This window comes from Lepidothrix coronata, unplaced genomic scaffold, assembly GCF_001604755.1.
Source record: "Lepidothrix coronata isolate B3197 unplaced genomic scaffold, Lepidothrix_coronata-1.0 Scaffold104, whole genome shotgun sequence".
NCBI classification, from domain to species: domain Eukaryota; kingdom Metazoa; phylum Chordata; class Aves; order Passeriformes; family Pipridae; genus Lepidothrix; species Lepidothrix coronata.
In genome coordinates, this window is record NW_016690284.1 from 420,030 (window position 1) to 432,567 (window position 12,538).

Sequence of the window (12,538 nt, forward strand, 5' to 3'; positions counted from 1 at the left end):
AATAATGTATCTTGTAACTCACTGACCTTCAACAATTTAACATACTCTGGAGGGAGACTACCCTCCCGTTTACCCATTTCTTCCAAGTATCTTGAATATATATCATCTTCCTGTGAAAAGAATGCACGCATTAATGTTTGTGCACTGCTCTTTACTGAAATAAATTTCTGATGTAGAGCTACCTACAGTGATACTTCTGGAAAGAAAATGCAGGGGGTTGGCTTTGTCAGAGGGCCAAACCTGGACTGTGACTACATAATGTCCTTCAGTATCTAGTATCATACACATGCTTCAACATATGCTCACCATCAAGCAGAACTCTGCATGTCCATTCCCAGATTATTCTGCATTAATTTAAGCAATTTCAGTATCTTAGACTTGAGGATGTATTGCTGTACTTTGTCTGATTTTTATATATATTTATAAATTCCAAGATTTTTATCATGGCTGAGTACTGTACTGAACCACTGAGCTTGTAATAGTAATCCTTCTCATGTGACTCTCCAATTCAGACTCAGAAAGGTGTGCATTCCTTTCCAAACTCTCAGTGTTTTACTCAAGCAGAAATGAAACCTCTTAGGTTGTTTACACTCTCATATACCTCCCTCTGTCACTGCCTTTTGTAAATCCATTGCAGACCATGCTTGGGAGTCAGCTCAAAAAGCAACAACCTCACTTTGTTGACACTTCCAAGTGTTTTCTATTGCAGTAGATCCAAAACTGAATAATTTCTGTATATACTGAAAACAACACTAAAATGTAACTGTGCATACTCTTAACTCTGAGCAGATCACAGTGACAAGTACTGGATCAGTGTAGTACTGAGCAACTACAGTCATAATTTGGGTATGGATCTTCTAAGAAGTAAAAATGCAAAGTGCAGAATACCGTAACTTCTGGACCAGTGTAAACAGGAGTAGTGGGCACATCTTCAGGTCCACCCAGGGTATCTATTAAGCTGTCCAATGCTGACTCATCCATACTAGCCTACAAAATAAGCAAACCATCATAGAAGTTACCATGGTGTACACAGCAAAAAAAAAAAATCCTGAAGCATCTGGTGAATGTCCAGAAGACCCCTGGAAACCAAACCAAACCCCTTCTTTCAGTAGGACACGCACCATGTGTGCATTTATAAATTTATAAATTTTTCAGTCAGAACTGTTTTAAACTTGTTCTCCAATGTCAGTAACAAGATAATCTGTATTTATATATCAGCTGATATAGATGTACATATATGCAAACATAACTAAAGAGAGTAATTAACTTTAATTGAAAGTTGTGGTAAAAGTGATTTTAAATAAGTCCTATTTGACAAAACCTAAATGACACACCAGTAGTTTGTTACCTATTCTTTCAGCTGGCCCTTCACCGTCATACTTAACTACTATGTATAAATACTTCAGCAGTTACACATTTTTTTTCTGAAAGTGAAGTGTTTCAGAGACAGAAGCACCCTCTGAGACATTTTTACAAGGGAAGCCATTTGCCTGGGACTGTGTTTACCAACATCAGTACTTGATTTATCAGCTGCAGCAACCACACTTGCACCAGCTGTGCCAGCAGAAGCTGCACCAGCCACTGTGGACATCTCAGATTTAGGCTGGAGAAATAAAGAGAAAAATGAAGACATGGTTTATTTCATGGTCCTATGTTAAAAATGCTAGAGACAAAACAAAATAAAACAGAGATCCTTTACTCAGGCATCCACATCTACTGTCCTTCTTATCTACACTTGGAATAACAGTTATTCTGCTGTGGGAAAGAAAGGATGCTATTTTAAGTACTCTACCTCTTTCTTTTACTTTGCCAGTAAAAGAAATCTGCAGTGCAGAAGGGCTACAAGGCCCCTTCCAAGTCTCTCTTGAAAGCTTTCATTTACTTCTGGAAGCTCTCAATACACCACTAAAGCCAGAGGAAATGGTGCTCGAGCAGGTGGGGTGAGAAATGCTGCAGGGAGTCAGGTGCAGAAGCAACACCACACAAAAGGCAGAACTTCTGCATTGCTGACACTCTCATTTACTGCAGTAAGTGGGATGTAGTAGAGCTACAGGAGCCCTTCATGCTACCCAGACATGTGAAGACCAAAAGATCCAGACCTTGACTCTACCACATGCTTTTGCTTCGTATTTTTTCTCCACAAGTCCCCCCTTTGAAATTACCTTTGTGACAAAAAGCGTGACATTTCTAGGTCCCAGGTTTTAAAGCAGCACAAGGATGTTTGTCATACACACCTTCCAAACACAAGGCAGCCTTTGTGCTTTTCAACACTTTGGTTTTGGGGGCCCAGTCTCACCTGATAATATTCAGCTTAAGAATCCACCTTGATGTGGATTTCAATAGCACGAATAATAAAAATTGGTTGTTGCTTGTACCTTTGCTGCCTCTGTGGGGGTTGCTTGTGGAGGCTGGTCAGCCTGCGTTGTAGTTACTTTTTCTGCATTATTTGGTTTAGAAGCTGTTGTCACAGAAGGTGAGGTTTGTTTTTTTGCCTGTGTAAAGATAAACTGCTATTAGATAGGGAGGGCTGGCTTTTCATTTCTTTTTAATTATTTTTGAAAATGAAAGACAGAAGAAAAATACCAGACGCATCCCTGACTAAAAAAATAAAATTAAGGGAGAAAGAAAAAAATTATACAACTTACTTCACTGGGTTCCTTTTGCTTCTCTTCAGACAGCTGTTTATTTTGAGAGTCTGTTGGCTGTCATGAAATAAAATATTGAGATTATTTACCCTCTCCACCGTTCAGTGCTATGGAAAGTGATCTATGCTAGTTCAAATAAACACAAAACAGATTTAAAGGTGGTTAACAAAAGATTTCTTTGGCTGTCCTGAATTAATAAAGCATCCTGACTGTTCCCCCCGAACACCACATTTCCACCCAGCAGCTCCCAGCTGTTTTGTGGCACAGGAATGTTACTGATTGCACAACAGTTTCATGTGGCACAGTAATAGCAAAGAGTTTTGCCTCTAAGTTAGTAAAAGACCAAAGTACAGCAAATCTGCAAAAGTGAAAGTTAAGTACTTACCTTGGCTGCCTGGGTGTTTTTTTCAGATCCTGCTTTGGTTGTCGGTGCTGACTGAAATATAAACAACAGGCAGAAATTAATATGCTTGATTATTTCTAAAAGGCTGGCTTATATAAAGCAGAATATCAGACAGGTTCACACTTGTGAACACACATGCTGTGTAACCAATACATAAGGCTTTGATCTTGCAGTTTACAATATCCTGGCAGAAGCTGCCGGGCCAGGGATCTGTGAGCATTCAAATGTGTAGAAACACACACACACACACACTCCTCATATGGGGCATTGAAAGGAGACAGAAAGAAGAAACTAAATATAATGAATGAGCAGTTTGACTTACTGACCAAAAACCCCCCAAATTACCATTACCAAATTCTGAAATAATGAAAAACATTATTTAATAAATAATTTATGATTTTTCAATAAAATAATTATAAAAACACACACAGTCCTTACGGAAAAGACATTAATGACTTAGATTCAATAGGGTATACACAGAGTGGGATAGATATATGAAATCAGTATCCTTATACTAAACACAACAGAAATTTGTATTTTTCCTCTCCTCTGTAACTTCCTAATGCTCATATTTTACAACACAGCTGAACAACCTGGCTTGGATAGTTATTACATAATTGCACTTCCAGGATTTACACCTGAAAATTTTCTGCAGCCATGCCACAAAACTAATTCCTGTGATTCACCTCAACTCAAAGTACAGTGAGCAATAAATTACTACTACCAGAAACATGTAAGAACTAACACTGAAAAATTAAAGAATGGTTATAAGATAGGAAAACAAAAATGCCAGCCTCCTCACCATACTTTTCTTACCATTAGGTGGTAATTTAAATTCTTTCATTGCTTTAGTTCTAGGGTAATCAGAGGTCTCTAGAAGAGACCATTCAGTCCAACCTTTCACAGCAAAAGCACAGTCTAAGCAAGACGGATGAACATTTTTCTGCCAAATTTTCATTAGCATTCAGACATATCCAGCTTCCATTTTTCATACCTGACAACATAAAGAAATTTGCTAAATTTGTTTACCACTTGTTGGGCAAGTGTTCACACCCACATACTGAACTACAGACAACTTGGTTGGGAAATCCTGAAGATGCATTAAAACTGAGATGCTGTAAACCACAATAAGGAACACACATCCACACACAAGTCAGTCACCACAGGAAGAACACTGATGGAGAGGGAGAACAAAAAACTCACAAAGTGAGGAAAAAAGTTAAAAATAAGTTTTAAGAAAATCGAAATAATTACTTAAGCTCTCAGACTCATCCCTCCATCGCCCCCAGATTGCCTGTTTTGCATTTTCTCTTGATGCCTAACATGATTAAAACACAGTACTTCTTGGATTCAGTCATACTCTATATGCTCCCACTTGTCCATCCTCTAACTCAAAGACACACACATCCATTTTTGTACCTGTGCATTAAACAATCCTACACTGAAAGGTAATCCTAAATTTTCACAGTTTTTAAGCTAAGTAAGGTTGGATGTATTTCTGTAACATCTTTAGCAAAGATGAGACATGAGATGTCCTTCAGCAGTAAGACTGCGAAAAAATGGGACAGAAATGCAAGGATGAGGTTCAAGAAACACAGAGTCTGACTTTTGCTGCTGTGGGACTGCTGCCTGCTGAGGACTTTAAGTACCCTGCTGTCAGAGCACAAATTCAGGTTTTCCTTATATACTTTTCAGAAGAAGAAGACCAACACATCTTTTTTTTGCAGGACAATAAAATATATGCACTTGCATTTCTGCCAACACCTTACAAAACCTTCACAGAACATTAAATACAAATTCTCAACCTGCCAAACCAATTATAAGCAACTGCAAATCTTTTTTTTCTTTAAATACTGTAAATATTTTTTTACTAAATACTTAATGCACCTCTTGCGCATGGGGTATGCATTACTTCTTATTCTTCTTCTATCTTTTAAAATGTTCAGAATTGCTTGTACTATAAATTTATCTATGACAATGCTGACTATATGGACCCATGTGGGGGTCCACATGCTTTGTTTCAGGACTTACACACATGGGGATGCTAAGGCCACAGTAAAATCCATGATCATAAATACACACATTCTCCTATATACAGACACATCTATTTAAGTACACTTTTAGCAATGACAAAGTTCAAATCCAATTAAAATCAGCAGGCAAGTAAAACGATTTTAGTAGGAGACTATACATTCAGAGGGAACTGTTCAGTCATCCTTTAAGCAGAGTCAGCCATGAGCAGCTACAGCCTGAAGCCATGGCATCAGTTGACAGTGTGCACTGAATTCCTACTGAGAAAAAGATGTTTCACCTCCCCTTCAACTGCCTGCTCCCATCTGCTCTGTGCCAGGATCTGAGAGAAGGCATTTTAAGCTGACTCGGGAAAGTGAAAGATAGCCTGGAAAAGAAAATAGTATTTTTTACCTAGTTCCCTGCTTTACACATGTAAAAGAAAGAGAGCTGAACAGGATGTGGGTTTGGCAGTGGCAGCACCTGCTTCCTCTAATCCCCCTGCAGGGGTGTCTGGTCCTCCAAACTCTCCACCTAAACCCAGGCTTTGCCTAACAGAACAAGAAGTTTCACATTCCTTCCTCTGCTGCAGCAGCTCACAGCTCTCTCAGAGAGACATAATACTGAAGGTTCATTAGAGACAAAGGATACACATACAGAGAAATGAAAGCTAAAGAAAGGTCCAGAGCACGTTTAAGAGTAGTGGCACACTAGAAAGACTCTAGAAAAGGCAAATGAGATGTGGTTACAGCAGGTAGTTGGGAAAGAGTTACCAATTTGCAAGAAATTTAGGACTAGATATTAAAGTGACTCAGCAACCTTACCTCTTTTCAAAGAAGTCTACTGTCAAACACGCAAGTGACTTGCTTAATCCAGCAGGAGAAAGTCACAAATAATGCAACAGACATTAAAAGAAAACACTAATTATCTTAACACACGCAAATGCGGGACACTGTTTCAAAGGGATTCGTGTTTACCAGTCTTACAGTGCTGAAGAATGCCGCCACTCCTCTATTTTTGGCTCATTTACCATGTTCTTCTGAGAGTTATTTTAAATTTCAAGTAGGGAAAGACCATAACTATTTTCAGGTAGCAGTCCAGGCTAAACTATATGGAGAACTGCAGCAGTAACGAACATGATACAAATGAGTTTACCCACAAACATAACACAAGGAAGAAACCAGAGACTTGCAGATAGCTTCATTTATGAGTAATGATGATTGTACACAAATGGAAAAGGCTTAATTGTCATCCAGCTCGCTATCAGTCTAAGTCTTAGATGTGTGCATGGAGAAAAAGAGTTTCAAAAGGTTGACGGAAATGTAATGATTAAGCTCAAACGCAGAGAAGGTGGAGACAGGTGCTCCACCTAGATGAAGATACACGTCAGAACGACCAGAGACAAAAGTTACAGCAAAGAAATTTCCCATTTGATAAACGGAAAAAAATCATCATAATGATGCCACAATCTGGCTGCCCAGATACCCTGCATAACACACTGCAGGTGTTCAAAAGGTGTTTGGCAGTGCCGTTTACCTGCAGAGTTGGCTCCACCTGGTCAACAGGACCTCCAGGGGTTCACCCTGACCACTCAGGGCATACCTTTATTGGCCCTTACACAAAGTGCAGGCAGCCCTAACCTTTACTGCCATGCAAGTCCCTGCTGGCCTGCTTTGGTATTCAATGTTTTTGTTGGTCTCACTGTTAGGATTGTGGAAAATGAAAGAGGGGGAGAATCATTAATCATTTGTTTAAACAACACAAGTAACTTCTGCTAGGCAATGGAAGTGTAAGGGAGGATTATGACTGTCTTCTAACAAGTAACGCACATGACTGATGACACAGCTCTGACCAAGGAAATTCTAGTCATAAAACAAGACAGAACAGGCACAAAGGACAAAGACAAGGGAGACATCAGACAGAGAAAGACGGGAAATTAGTGAGGAGGTGCAATCGCATATACAGAAGAAGCTGAAGCTCATCCTGAATGTGCTGAATATGTGAAAAATTATATACCAGGTAAATAACACTGCAATTACACTGGAGGGAGCTATATACATGTTACAAAGTGTAACAGAGCTAAAATTAAACACTGTCATTAACATTTTGTTTTTTACTGCTATCATAAAAACCTCTGACTGCTCTGAATAGGATTTATTAGATACCTTTTGCAGAGGGAACTAAGCTGCAGATAAGAAATACGGAAAGTAAAGTCACTCAGTATCCAAGAGCTAAAAAAAGAAATTCCATGGCTTCATACATTTGTGTTTAACTGCAAGCACAATTTTTTCAGGAATTCTTACCCTGGTTTCAGACGGCTTCATAATTTGTGGTTTTGATGCATCCGCAGAGGGAGACTGCTTTTGAGAGAAAAAAAAATAAATTAAGGAACTTTATCTTTGTTATACATTTGTATTAAGCAAGCATAAACAATCTGAATTCATCAGTTATCCAGCTAAAAATTAAAAAATAGAGTTATCATTTTAGATCTTTTGCTTTGCCTGTATTTCTACAATACATACATGAAGAATTTTGACAGTGTGATGATGCCCACTGACATGTAATGATAGCAAATTTTGCATCACATATCAAAACAGACTCAAATCCTGCTCTCAAACTGAGGTACACACACTTACTGTGCAGGATTTGTCCACACTTATTCTTTTCTTTTTAGCAAAAAATGTACTTTTGGATTCACTAATCTGTCATACAAAATATTTAATACTAAAGTAGCAAACTCAGATATGTTGAGATAAAAAGGAATACTTAATACCTATCTAATACACACATGCACAAATGTTTCTACATGTCACGTGACCCTTTTGCAACTCTGCAAAGGACATGGTCTGTTTCCCTAACTTCTGAGATGCCAATTCAAGAAGAGCATGTTGTACTTCTGTTGTGGCTGCATCAAACTTCAAAGCCCAGATATGAATATTCCAGTTGTCTCATCAATACTTTATACAGATGTAATACTACTCCTCTATTCCTGTTTCGCATTCCTCTGCTCAAAGCTGTGTTTTGCAGTATTTTGTAGATGCTCTAAGGTGGATTCTATGATTCTATGATTTGCCATCTCCATCACACTAACAAAAGGTTTTCAATAACCCTTTAATATATTTCTGTACCATCAGGTAAATCTGTAGGCAACAAGGTATTTTTCGTCATTCACTCTTTATTAGTTTTGCCTCTCCTTTTCTTTCTTCTCCAAGAAATTAATCTGAATTCCTTCTACATGACTAACAAGTAGGTATCTGCTCTACACCTTCATATTAGTCATCCTAGTCCCTGTCTATTTAATAACACTTATCTGAGCCCTTCGCCCTTCCTCCCCTCAGAAAACTCCTACCAAACCACTGTCTTACAAAGCACTGAAAAATTTCTTCCCAAGTGCCAGCACAGCAGCACCACTACAGCCTGCAGAGATTAGTAAAAACCTCCCAAAACCTCAGCTGCTTCTTTCTGCCCTGTTCAGCTGGAAGGCAGTGACCAGAAGAAGAGTCATTTACACAAAGAGTGTAAATGCTCATGGAGGAAGAGAAGTGGTTTGAAAGCAGAAAAACAGTTCAATGCACAGCTGCTGATCAGTGGTTGTGGAGAACACTGAGCCCTGTGGACACTTGGGGTTGACTCAGGGAAACAAAGCCTTGTCCTGGGGAGTCAGAAAGGGGAAGGGCACACAGGGAGCACCACGACCTTCCATCACACCACCACAGAGTGCCTCGCCTCACTTACTTTCTGCCTGAATTCCACAATACTCAAGACCTCCAATTTTCCACTCTGTCCCCCAGAAAAGCCACTACAAGGAAGAAGGGGGTCCTTGTTCTTCCAGCCCTTTAGCGAGGGGCTTGTGCAGCCATGCTGAGCCTTGCAGGCTGACAACCAAGAGGCTGCTGAGGTGCAGTCCTTCATCTGGTCACCCTTGTGCCACTTTGTCAGTGCCAGCCTGGCTCTGGGGGTCATCCTTTTACCAAGGAGTGCCCTGGTCCTCCCATCCCCAAGGATCCCGCCAGCTGTTCCCACCTGTTTTCTGCAGTGTGCTGCAGCACCACAGCCAGGCTGCAGAAAGGGTGAAGCAACACTCAGACGTGTGTCAGGCGTGGAGTAAATATTAAAGTGCTGCCTGGCAACCAGCATAACAACAGCCTGACGCAGAGCTGCTCTGGCCCGGGCAGGCACACCCTGCTCACCGCCATGGAGGGGAATCCCACCGTGGCATGGGCCAGACACCCCCCACTGAAAGGTTGGGATGCCAAACAGTGAGGGATGGACTGGATCAGGAGGATGGGGCTGGGCAGAGAGAGAGGGGTGTCCTTTGAGCTGTCAGGGACCCCTGAAGGGCATAGCCAACAGCAGAAGGACAAACAATTGTGATCAGTGCTGATTCCTCCTCTCTTGCCTGGAAAGAGGCATGGGTCCTGGAGGGTGTTGTGCCAGCCCTGGCCATGACCCACAGTGGGCTCCCAGCCTGAGGGTTGTCTGTCAGACAGCTCTTCTACAAGCTGGGAGTGGAGGCAAATCCACAGCAAAACATCCAGGACCACAGGTAGTCCACAAGTGGGGAGGAATATGGAGATGCTCCCTGCATCAGACTCCCACAACCACTACAGAAGGGACTTGAAAGACAGAGAAGAGGTTACGGGATAACAGTGATTAAATAAAGACTGATCTCCTGTTAATGAGTTGTGGTGGGGGAAAACAGTTTTCTCCCTGAAGCTATAAAATGGTAAACCCCCAGGGGGTGGTGACCCTTGAGGTTTGAGCCAATGAGCGCTTTTGCAAAATATAAACATATCACACTTAGACCGGGAAAGAAAGTAGTTGTAGTTGTTGTAGAAGAAGGAGCCATGTTGTGAAAGCCACGAGCTGAGGGGTCCTCAGACCCACTAGGGGCTGAGCCCCCCCCAACCCCAGCTGGGGGGGCTGCAGGAGTTGGAACAGTGTTAAACTGGGCTAAGTACCTGTAGCTGAGAAAGCTGAGAGTTCTTCTCCACCGTGAGTGGGCAGACGGAGCAGCGGCAGGAGCAGTGTACGGAGGGCAGAGAGCCAAGAGATAAGGGAGAAGCAGAAAACAAGCATGCAGCCGAGCAAGAGAGACACAGAGTTGTCCGAGAGAAAGAGAGCCAGCAGCAGAGAGAGCAGAACTAAGCTCTACAGAGAGAGAGAGAGAGAGAGAGTGAGTTGGGGTAAGAACTGAACCAAAACTCCCCCCAAACTCTTTTTGTGACCTCTCCTAAGTGGAGAGGATGGACTCCTACTGAATGGAAGTCCTAAATGCAGCATGCACTGCAGAGAGGAGCTGAAAAGCTCAAGGTTTTCCCAGAGCTGGACTGGGACGGCCAGAAGGAATGCAGAGGGGGTGACCTTGGCCCCCTCACTGCTGCTGCCAAGCTGGCAGTTTTGAGACAGAGCACGGGAGCTCTGCAGAGGGGGCTTGAATCCCCTGAAGATACGGACCGTCACGAAGGCTTCTGCACTTCGTTGACATGACGTGGTGAAGTGACCTTTGTCCCGGTGAACACAGCCCATGGAAGAGAAGACCCTCGCTTGGAGTCGAAGAGCCAAGATGGTTTGGATACCCCTCGTGTGTACTGGCAGAGATCCAGCTACAGCTGCTGCATGAAAGAAGAGAGCCTGCTGCCTTAGAGACATTGCTGCTCTGAAAGTAGAAAGGATCTCTTCCTTCTTCCCTCCTGGACTTTTATTTGGAAGGGAGAAGATATTTGATCCATTGTAAATACCGTTTTATCATGGTAGAGATAGTTGAGATTGTGTGTGTGTAATGTATTGTAGTATTTATTTTGTACAGTCATTGTAATATATCCCCTTCCCCCCATTTTGAGTCTCGTGTGGTGTCTGGAAAACCCATCTCACACTGGGTTGAGATGTGGGAGGGGGGCTAGGACTCAAGAATTGGCTTTTGGGGCTCTCAAACCATGACATTACCCCACCCTGGTGATGGGCAGTGTGACAGCTGTGGGGTCACAGCCTGTCCTCTCATCAGCCCACACAGCTGGCAGGACAGGCACAGGAGCTGACCAAAGGATCTCAGGTGTTCTTGAGCTAGAGAATGGCTTTCCAGGAAGAGCTGATGAAGAAACCTGGGATTTAATCTGAAATTTGTCTTTATGCTACTGTTGAAAGAGAAAAGCCACAGAAGCCAAGAAGTGGGTTAGTAAAACTCCACAAAAAACCTACCCAAAATTGGTTGTCTAGTCTCACTGAGTGTACCTCAGAAATCTGCAAGTAAAAAGGAAAATGAGACAACAGAAGAAGAAGAAGAAGAAGAAGAAGAAGAAAGTAATGGTGACAAATACCAAAAGATAACAATTTTAACTGCTCAGATGATTGGATGTAGATGCCTTTTGGAAAAAGAAAACAGCAGGTGAAGAAATTCATGACAGGTCTTGGCTACAGACAGATAAAAATCACTAAAACTACCTCATATGCAACACAGTGAGAGATATTGTCAACTAAAACTTTAAATTCTGGAAATTCATGGAGAAGATTCATCACACTGAGGATGGTCACTGCTCACCCTCAGAAAGAACAATGCACCTGATGGAGACCTTCAAAACCACAAGAGATGCTAAAAACATTTGCCAAGCAACCCATACAGAAACACTTAGATGATAACAAGAGAATAAATAAGAATGAACAGTTTGGTCAGGAATAAAGCAATGAACCTTCAGAGGACATGCTGTCAGTGCAACTTTTCACAGTACTTGTGGTAGTATTTTCTCAATGAAACAGGGAATTTTGTCAGCTTGCAGCCTGAAGGGATCTCTGACACTGGTGGTAGGTTGAAGACAATCAGATGCAGCAACACAAAACCCCCAAAGCAGCAGCAATACTGACAAAAATATGTGAAGGCTATTGTGCCATAGACTGAGACACTCTTGCCAAAAACAAACAAGGAAAGAGCAATCTGGGGGAAAATAATCTGTTACCGTGACAACATAAATGTAAATGTGAAATATAACTTTAAACCTTTTTGACGTGACCTTCTCTAGGTCAAATGCTAGGACAATTTTGGCCATCACATTGAAGCTCATATGGATAAAGAAAGATATGAGGACAGATTTAGGGGGAAAAAAATGAAGAAAAAGTACGTATGAGGGACAGCTTAGTGACAAGAAAAGCAAGTCAGCACATATCTTTTGTATGCTGGTCAGGAAGCCAATAAAATGGGAAACAAAGAAAAAACTGACTTACTCTTGAGAGATTACTTAATCTCTCAAGTCAGAGCTCAAACATATTCCTCCTAGAGAGAAGGAAGAATTCCTTCCGTGGCAAAGACTACTTAGATGATGCCTCTGGCCCTGGCAGCCCTTGAGAGAGTTTATATAAGTCTTTTCTGAGTGATCTACCTGAACTCAGACTAGAACAGAAGACTGAAGAGCCATCCAAATATTCTTTTGGGCTTAACATAGCTTACGTATGAATGAGCTGGGACAGCTTCTCAGGCTCAGAGTCAACA

The 12,538-nt window shown here is 41.6% G+C and overlaps 1 protein-coding gene across 16 annotated transcripts in view; it reads right to left on the minus strand.

Annotated features, from left to right (window-relative positions):
- CAST (calpastatin) overlaps positions 1–12,538 on the minus strand; it is a 58,749-nt gene that overhangs the window by 17,327 nt on the left and 28,884 nt on the right. For 11 of the 16 annotated variants that reach the window (XM_017823667.1, XM_017823672.1, XM_017823675.1 and 8 more), the window contains 6 exons: positions 7,362–7,418; positions 3,031–3,081; positions 2,646–2,702; positions 2,376–2,492; positions 889–987; positions 27–110 (listed from right to left, as the gene is read on the minus strand). In XM_017823667.1, the coding sequence (XP_017679156.1) occupies positions 27–110; positions 889–987; positions 2,376–2,492; positions 2,646–2,702; positions 3,031–3,081; positions 7,362–7,418 (465 nt within the window). The remainder of the gene's footprint in view (positions 1–26; positions 111–888; positions 988–2,375; positions 2,493–2,645; positions 2,703–3,030; positions 3,082–7,361; positions 7,419–12,538) is intronic. The other 5 variants (XM_017823666.1, XM_017823679.1, XM_017823680.1 and 2 more) reach the window with 3 other exon arrangements.